Raw genomic sequence first — 10,070 nt, forward strand, 5'->3', positions numbered from 1 at the left:
CACACACACACACACACACACACACACACACACACACACACACACACCATATACAATTGCAGGCACAGATCCACAAACACCAGCAGTGTCCTTGAATCGTTGGTTGGTTTAAGCAGCCCTTAAAATAGACAGAGACAATACTTCACCATTGGGAGACATGTTGGCGTAGTTCTCTATGCAGAAGGACAATACTCAGAAATTTATTTCCCCCGTGGTGAACTGAGTGAGCGTGTGTATGAATAATACTGTTTCCTCACTGTGTGAGTGATATTCTGGTCTTGTACCCGTGTGGTGAAGTTGCACGGAAACCGCCCCAAAGTTAAACATTTTGTACTTGGCTAAATCCTGTGTGACTTAAAGAAGTCAGGGTAAAATGAATATGATGAATGATTTAACACCGAACATGTTCAGTTCGATAAAAACTAACCGAGCTGCGTTCACTTTTTAGTGCGGTTCCTTTGTGCTGGTCAACCTGTCAATCAAACTACGGTTTGGACAAAACGACTTGACGAAGAGCGCCTGTTAAGGAGAGTCTCATACACCGTTTATGGTCTGAAAGCAAACACAACCACAACAACAACACAACAACCAGCTGATTGCGAGCTGTTCAGGAGGTCGATCTTATAATAAGTGATCAGTATCAGCCATATAGGCTATTTGCAAAATCCTTCATGAAACACAGTAACATGTATGCGCAGCAGCAACTAAGTGCAGGATTTTCCAATGATTAGTCAGGCAAAAGAACCCCACAGAAGTAGAGAAGTACCAGGAGTACTGCTGTAGTGGAGAGCTTTTGAGTGGACACATGTAACAGTGTGACGACCGGAGGTATTCAGCAGTACTTGGCCAGTACACAAAGAAGAGTTCAAACATGCGAACATGGAGAAGCTCTGGACAAGATACAACACTCACGAGTGATTTAATATGTTAACACACGCCAAACCATTCTTCCTTTTCCTGTCTGCAGAAACAGAATTTCCTATGGGGCTCAGGGTCGCGTGCACGCGCGTGTGTGTGCACGTGCTTGTGTGTGACTTCCTGGCAGCCATTGAGGAAACATCGGTCGATAAGAGCGGAAAGACACACAAAGGGGAAAGAGGCCCAAAAAGCAACATGAAAAGAGTGAAATACATTGAGAGGTGGGGAAAAACAAACCAAAGACATGAGTGATGGGTTGAGAGGAGACGGAACCAAATGAAAAATGGTTACTCCGCTTGTGCAGGCGTGGCTACACACAGCAAAGTGATGCCTCACATTAGTAGGGAAAAGTGAAAGTCAACACCAAAACAGCTGTGATGACAGTACGGATATAATAGAAAGTGACCTGAGAGCAGTGGTTTCCAAACTCAGTGGCACCCCTTCTAATGATGTTTGTCTTTTTTTGTCATGGAACTCCCAATATAACGTGCATATGCACGCAATACATGCAACCACAAGCCTTAATGTCAGCTGCTTTGAAATAACCTAACATAAAATGTATTTAACGTATTTTTTCAATGTGGTTAACTGTTATTAAAACCCCACAGTAACTGTATAATGATGTGATAAATCTTGCACCCCAGGGAGCCGTGGCATCTACTTTGGGAACCACTGCCTGAGAGAATAACATATTTAAGGAAAGGGGGATAAAGAGCTTAATTAGCACCTGGGCATGCATAGTAATGGATCATGCAGAGTCAGATTGGAAGTAAAAGGATGGAAAAATAGAACGAAGAAGAATAAAATAAGTGTTTATTAATCAAAACAGTGTTGAAATTCAGCAAAAACAATGTGCCAAGGAAAGACTGGCAGAAAATGTTGCCACAATCAACATAAAGCTTCACAATGGGCTCATTTGATTCAATCAGAATAGAGTTATATAAAACTAAGTATTACATGATTGCTTTGTAAGAGAGAACATCTCATTATTCCAAAAAAAAAAAAATCCTCAATTACATGTGGGTTCAATGTCTAAAACAAGAAGCCTTCCTATAGGCTGCTGGGCTGAGCATCTTCCAGGCAAGCCTGTTGATTGGACCAAAACATGGCAAAATTAAAAGGAGCTGAAAAGAGAGCGGTAATTTGAACGAGTGAAAAAACTGGTGATGTAGCTGTGGGCCGTCTGCCTTGTCAGAAGAATGAAAAAGAAACCAGACCTGCAAATCGACTCGAACATGTTGTTTCATTGGCTGAGGATACAGCGTTGTGATTGGTTCTTACCATCTCTCGGGGCAGGAACATGTCTTCCTGCCGTAGGACCACCAGACACACGCTCTCTCCCTGCCGCGTCCTGCGCAGCATGGACACCAGCTCCTCCTGGCCCACACCTGTGATATCCACACCGTTGACCTGCAGAGACACCACCATTAGCAGCGGAACTACCATGTTTCCTCGCCTCCACTACACTAACCTCCTCAGTTCTAACTTTGTCTTCAATGCACATCACATCTTAGGTAGAAGAACAACACAGGCATATGTCGTTATTTTTTAAATGACTGCATGAATGTTACAACAGTCAGCTGCTCTGTACCTCAAGTATGCGGTCTCCAGACTGCAGGCGTCCATCTTTGACAGCAGCTCCTCGTGCCAGAATGTTTTTGACGAGAATAGGACCGGGGCCGTGGACTGAAGAATCTCTGGTTACTACGGTAAAGCCAAGACCTTCTGAGCCTAGACACACACACACACACACACACACACACGCAGATATACAAACACACACACAAAGACATGTGAGAAAGAATAGAGAGGTGAGGTACAATATGCAAGCAGAAGTAACACTCCTGTATCGACACACAAATATCCATAGCTGTTTACTCCCGGCCTCTATATTTGTCTTTCACAGGCTTTGAGAGTGAAAAAAGAATCTCCTATCCATCCTCCCACACACACATCCTGAAGTACACCTGAAAACTTCAACACAGTGTTGTTGACTCAGCTCCTGACTACATATTGTAAGTATTATAACTTAAAGCCTTTGGAGATGTTTTTGGTGTGTGTGTGTGTGTGTGTGTGTGTGTGTGCGTGTCGCTTTAAACCCTTTAGCTATTGCTGGTGCTGGAGTATCTGCAGGTGTGAAGGTTTTAAAGATGGGTTCAGGTGTGGGGCAGAGAGGGGGGAATGAAATTGAGAAAGAGACGAGGAAAAGCAAAGAAGAGGAATGAGTGTAACACAGCGGAAAGATGGAGTGAATGTTCTGGAAAGAGACGCGATGAAGATTAAAATAGTAATCAGTGAAAAACACGTGCGCGCGCACACACACACATTAAAATGAGCGTGAAAGCGCTCACAAACATGCATGCATGTACAAAAAAAAAAGACCACACACGGACGGTCAGAGACTAGTTGTGTGTTTTATAGACCTCATTTGGTCTGGTCTCTTTAGCAGAGCCAAGTCAGCAGTTTGGTCCAGTATGAATTCATATCAGCAGAAATGAACAGATCAATAAAGACTTAATAGACCCTGAAGAGAGGGAATCAGGAAGATGGAGAGAGGAAGGGTGAGAGGAAGGAGAGCCGGCCAGAGAACAGAGAAAGGAAGCTTCATCGAAAAAAAAGCACAATGCCGGACGAACAGCAGAAGAAATAAAGTGGGTTAATAATATACTTTCAGAAAACGGCAGGAAATAAAGAGGGTCAATGACGTACTTTCAGAAAGCTTCTGAGGGACTGTGTGAGTAAAGTGAAACAAATATATAGAGATAACACGGACAGATGTGACTAGAAACTGTGTTTTAGTTCCACCTGAATCTCTAAAACAGATCTTACACAGTACTGACATCATGGCGGCACATTTCTGACACCTTCGGGCGATCCAAGTAACGACAAAATAGTCTCCGAAATAACTCGTATACTAGTATCGATACATCCCTATGTGTAGCCAAGTGTTGCTCACCTTTCTTGAGATCGATCCTCAACCTTCGTCCTCCTCTCTTATTGGTCACCAGGCTGGAGAGGGCAGGACTTTTCTTGAGGAGGGGGCTCTCACTCCTCCCCTTGGGTGTCTAGGCGGAGAATGTGGAGCATTAAAGTACATTTTAAAGCACTAAAACACATTAAAAAGTACGGCTACAAGAGAAGATTAACATTAACATTTTAAATGCCCCATTTGCCCCATTTTTTACATTCTACTTCTGGAACTTCTGGACTCTGTGAGCTGTTGATTTGGGTTCTTCTTTTCATAAGACATTTAAACAAACTTTGATTGAGGTTATATTTGCTAAAATAATAGCTTATCACGCACAAGTGACAACCTAGAAGTCATTTTCAATGTCATGTAGGCGTTGTGCAGATAATAAAGACAAAAACGGACGATATATAAAAAGTGAAAATGACTGCTCGTATAATGTCATCAACTTAAACCTGAACATTATGTATGAATAAAGTGTGCCAGAAGTTTATGAAACCTCGCTCCAATGTCGTTACTGCAGAATCACAGATGAACAGATTTGTTTTCCAATAAAATAAAGTGAAAATCATCTGTTGCTAAGTAACTGTTTCCACCGCGGCAGCTGTTTTTAGAAATGTCAGCCGTGTCACCATGGTGATACTGACGGCACAATTGCATGTGTTTGAATCGGAAAGACTTGATAGCTCTGAGAAAAGAGACAACCCAACATAATGTGGCTGTACAGTAGATACAGTATGTGCAGAGAGTAACAAGAACTTAAAATCATGACATTTGATAACGTCAAATAACTTTAGATTTGAGTTCATAAAAACCTCCAAGTTGTTGGAAGGAGGAAGGCTGGGGAAATGTATGCAGAGCAACTCACATTAACAGCAGCTTCCGTGGAGGCAGCGCCCTCGGCCAATCGCGTGGGTGGATTCTCAGGGGGCTTGAACGCGGGCTTGAACGCGGGCTTGGCTTTGACGGGTGGAGGTGGCTCTTTGGTCTTGGCGACTCGGGGGCTGCTGTCGGGACCGGCGCTGTTGCCCAAAAGCTGACCAATCAGACTCTTCTCATAGCGTTGTCTGTTGACGGAGGGAACTACTTCCAAGCGGACAACCGGGGAGCGCATTGCCTGACGGAACACTTCCTGGGCTCTGAGAGAGAGAGAGAGGAAGAGAGAGAGAGGTGAGTGATTGGTGGAGAGGAAGAGGGGAAACAGTATTAAAAAAGACTTGCTCAACAAGTGGCAGGAGTTTTAAATAAAGTTTGTGTATATGTGTAGTGTATATGACACGCATGTACCATTAAAACTAATAATTACATACAGTTATCAATCTCTAACAAGCAAGTTAATTATCAAATGATATATAACCCACTTAAGAGACAAATAATAATTAAATATTCATGGAATGAATCTTATAATGAATGATTGGTAATAAAAAAATCCAGTTAATTGCTTATTATTATAAATGAGGTGTCGGTTTTTCAAAAATTGTAATTCACCATAACATATGTTGGGCTCATATATCTTTATTAAACTGATTGTGTTTGATTGTCAATTCCAAGACCGATGAGGATCACTGTAACTAACGACTACTTTTAAAATGACTCCAATTGATTATCTAGTCTCTTAAATGAACAATGATTTGAAACACAGAACAGCAGTGAATCCTCGTGTTTGATAGGCTAACATCCGGCCGTCGACTTCCTCTAACCACATATCTTGTTGAGTTTGAGTTCTCAGTCGGACAGAATGTCTGTTTTTCTTCTTTTAAATCTCGGATGTGAAACTATTTATGCTTTGTGATGCAAGACAGAGTCAAGAGAAAAGTGATAATAAAGAAAAAACATCAAATCAAATCAAATTAGCCGTCGTTAAATAAATAAAACATGGATGTAAGATTGGGATATATGATAATTTGTTAACTGTAGTTCATTATTCTCGGCTGCATTAAATTCATCTATCAATCTGTTTCTTTCCGTTTCCCACTGGTCAGTGGTTTTCTCTGGTGGGTCACTGGGCCTGTCCCTGTGTACGAGATGAACTGCAGGCTGAACTAAACAGGAGATGCAACACAGAACAATGACACCTGTGCAGCAGGACATGATAATCTCATAATCTACAGGAGAGATCATTTTGCAGAGAATTAGTTCATATCAGATTATGCTAAGTAAATTAGGGGGACCGTTGTGTCAGAGGGGATTGGCACAAACCATCATTCACCTCAGATAACAGACAGAGAAAATCCGGTTTATTTAAATTCTATTGGATTACGCTCCTATTATTTCCCGCCTCGATTATTATTAGATGCGTAATGACCATTAAGTTTCTGTAACTAGAGACTACGGTATGTTTAGAAAGCCATGTAGGAAGAATATACTCGTTGAAACTTTAAATACATTATACAAGCGGTAATAATACTTTAAAATGTTATATTAATATAACAGGAAGACTTGTGGGGACAAAGCTCAATCAATCAATCGATGCATCATAACAGGAAATACATTTTTTGTATGTAAAGTATATTAACGAGTCCGACCAGTTGAATTTGCCTTGTATATATTGTGCATTATAGATATTGTCATTCAGCACTGTTCCAATTGAATGTACCTGCAAGTCTTACTTACACTTTTCTTGTTTACTTAAGCTACACTTGCGGACATGAAACTGTATCTTGGGTGTCTAAGAGGTGGAGATAACAGAAGCTCAATTGTACCTTAATGCACCAAACTCCATGAGGAGACAAACTGTACAGCGAATGATTAATGCAGAGGTCAAAATGACTCGTTTGTGAACACAAATAATCAGTGATCAGAGTACTGACTCATTGATATCATTCCGTATGTAAATCCATTACAAATGAAACTGTGAATAATGCACCACGTGAGAATGGTTCCTAAGTGTGTGTTTAAGGATTTACATACTGAAACCACTTAACACACTAGGCTGTCTAATCAAGTGCTGGTGATGCGCCACACCATGCTGAATGACACTTTGTAGGGATTCTCATTGTAATAAGACAACAATACAGTGCAATGAAACTAGATGTGAACGCTGTGTGTGTTGCTGTGTATGTAGGGTCCATTGTGCTCAGATATTATCATCATTGTTCCTGATTGGACAATGTGTGGAGGCCCATTTGTGTAAAAGAGATATTCTAATCAAGCAGGCTACCTCAACACAGTCGCCAAGCTGGGACAATGGAGGCGTGTGTGTGTGTGTGTGTGTGTGTGTGTGTGGACCTAGCACTCATAGGGATCAGTGGACTTTCAGTGGCCTACTTAAACATATTTCCCTGGACCAAGCTCCACATCTCAATACACCTGCCATGACAAGACAATACTGGCAAGAGTGTGAGTGTGAGTGTGTGTGTGTGTGTGTGTGTAAGATCACACTCAGAAAGTGTCTGTGTTAAGAGAAGGCCTGGCTGCGTCACATGCAAAAATGAAGCACTAGTTGCTTCATTCATCTTGAAATGTGTCTTCATTTGTTCACATGCACATGGATATGTGTTTTAAGTTGAGTGTGTACAGGCCAAAGACGATGACAGAGGTGTGTGTGTGTGTGTGTGTGTTTGTTAGAGACCCTTTCTTTGAACAATAGGTGCAAACCCCTCCGGTGATAATCCATTTACCTACACTACAGCATGAAAACACCTCTCATATAATCTCATTACCACCCTGAATGCTGGACAAGGACTAGTGTGTGGACGGTATAGACATTGTAATGTGCTGTAATCATTATAACATCCGCATCAGGCCTTGTAATCTGTGTGTCAGATCGTTTTTACAGGTGTGTCTTTTGTCATTTAAATGCTCTATAATCACGTTACATCCTCAAATACTCTCGTGTTAATGTGCTTCAGGGGTACATTAAGCAAACCACTTTGAAACATCTGGTCTCCAATGAATCTGGAACAAATCTTTCCTCAGAAGAATGACGTGAACACACACACAGAGATGAATTTGGAAGCGAGGCTCTCCAAACATCTGCCAAGTGTCTTTTCTGTTGTTCTCTGTGATGGCAGAGCAACAGCGATATAAACCCTCTGACAATGGAAAGGGAAACAAGACACAGACGGGCCAGAACAGACTTCAAAAGGTTTTACATATGAAATGCATCTCCTCATAAATACACTGAGGGCTCCGTGTTTTTTCCTTCAGATAATGTTATGTAAGGGACATGTCTTTTTATTCAATGTTTTATTTACTTGTATTTAAATTAAAAAGAACACATTTGCATTCTAACAGCTCAACTGGTTCACCGACAGCAAAGAAGTGGAGTCTGAGTCCTGCAGCGGGTCGAGTACTGTTGGGTAAATAGGTAAAATAGCTATTTAAAATTCCTGTGAACAGGCGAAAATGAAGAAAAGGCGGGCGGTCAGCAGGTGAGAACTAAAATATTTTTTTGTTTTTTTCCGTAGAAATCTGAAATAAATTTTTTTAATTAATTATCAAGCATAACCAGTGGAATCTGTCGCCATCCCCGACGCCGAAATGAAGCGCACTCAGCGCCACCGGTGAAAAGAGACTTTTCTGGACCTGGATTTGTGATTCTAGAACAAAAGACCCAGCTCGACCACGGGGAAAAAATGAAAGCACTCGATAGGGAGTGACTTTATAGAGGCCTGTCAATCAATCACTTGTCTCATTCGACTTTATTGAATTTGGGTGGAGACAGTCAAAAATCCGAGAGACAAACGTGTCAAAATGAGGGCAAATAAAACCAAAATGTGCTGAATGTCTATAGGCACAACTGAAGCTCTTTTTGTTTTTTCATTCTGTTTTGTTTGTTTTCGACTTGGGTGGAACCTAAAATCATTAATTGAACATATACTGTAATGGTGTGAATATTACATTAATGTTATATTGTAATGAACTGTATATTGTAGTGATCAAAAATGAACTGTTTCTGATCACATAAGAATACATTTGTATTTATATTATTCAGAAATTTCCAGCACTATGTTATAGAAATATTAGGCACATTTGTTTTGTGCTCTCACCCTCATGGGACGTGTGTTTGCAGTGATCAGACTCACCTCAGTGGCATTACTTCACCCTTTAGACCCAACACACACACACACACACACACACACACACACACACACACACACACACACACACCGCTGCACTCACTGGCTGAATGTCTTGTCCATGAGGTCGGTGCCGTTGATCATCACGATGCACTCGTCCTCTTGAAACAAGCCCTCCTTTCGTGAGCGACTGTCCTCCTCTATGCCGCGGACGTACAGGCCCAGAGACCTGACAGGAGAGCGAGCAATGAGAGGAAGGGAGGTTAAGGTATGTTCCCATCACTACCACGCATACACAAGCACACACACACTTTGTTAGAGTGACTTTCAGCGTGTGTCCCTTATGTATCTGATGGGGGAGTCCACAGGGAACGTCCATATGGTGCATTTAGACACGGCTATGTCAGACACACACATGTCTGCTCATGTCTCGCTGTGGATCAGTGTAACAACATAACAGACAAGCACACACATAATTAAAACATAAAGGCGTGCAGACATGTGGATTAACCAATGATAAAAGGACAGATTCACATTGACAGGCAGCCAGTGAGATGGCAGCATAGACTGACTGTTTCACAGCCCTCTGTCCTTAACATCAACCTCTGCCTCACCAAAAGGCATCTCTACAAAGCCCAGGTGTTGACACCGACAATCGGAAGACCTCAGCTGCCAGAGGATGAAACTAGGTTAAGAGGTGAACGGGATGATGGTCAATGGCAGAACGAGATGGAGGAGGTGTTGGGGGAAAAAGGGAGGAGTGGGCAGGAAAAACAGAGAGGGGGGGGGGGGGGGGGGGGGGGGGGGTCAGGTGAGTCATGAGAACAGCCATAAAAGCTCATCCTGCTTTCCTTGAGGAAATCCCCATCCACTGTCTGACTGTAACACACCCAAAGAAAAGCCCTGCATAGCGGTGCAATTTTTCTTCTTTTTCCAGTGTGTATGTGTGTGTGCGTGTTTGTCATGTGTGTGCACTGTAGCCCCTGGGTCGAAAATTCCTTACAAATGCAGAACAAGATTATTATGAGAATAACTCCGGGACACGCCATAGCTGGTAAACAGACAATACTTTCTGAGGTTAAAGGGATGAATTAGAGCTATAGATGGGTATCTCTTTTGTGTATATGAATTTTGTGTGTGTGTGTGTGTGTGTGTGTGTGTGT

At 42.0% G+C, this 10,070-nt stretch overlaps 1 protein-coding gene across 1 annotated transcript in view; it reads right to left on the reverse strand.

Moving 5' to 3' along the window:
* The window catches only part of pard3bb (par-3 family cell polarity regulator beta b), a 168,759-nt gene that overhangs the window by 109,961 nt on the left and 48,728 nt on the right, over positions 1-10,070 (reverse strand). Inside the window, exons 6-10 of the mRNA XM_031858729.1 lie at positions 9,011-9,181; positions 4,755-5,025; positions 3,875-3,983; positions 2,510-2,649; positions 2,122-2,328 (exon numbers count right to left, since the gene is read on the reverse strand). Coding sequence (XP_031714589.1) covers positions 2,122-2,328; positions 2,510-2,649; positions 3,875-3,983; positions 4,755-5,025; positions 9,011-9,181 — 898 coding nt within the window. The remainder of the gene's footprint in view (positions 1-2,121; positions 2,329-2,509; positions 2,650-3,874; positions 3,984-4,754; positions 5,026-9,010; positions 9,182-10,070) is intronic.

The sequence above is a fragment of the Anarrhichthys ocellatus genome, unplaced genomic scaffold, assembly GCF_004355925.1.
Source record: "Anarrhichthys ocellatus isolate YVR2014 unplaced genomic scaffold, GSC_Weel_1.0 scaffold20, whole genome shotgun sequence".
NCBI classification, from domain to species: Eukaryota; Metazoa; Chordata; class Actinopteri; order Perciformes; family Anarhichadidae; genus Anarrhichthys; species Anarrhichthys ocellatus.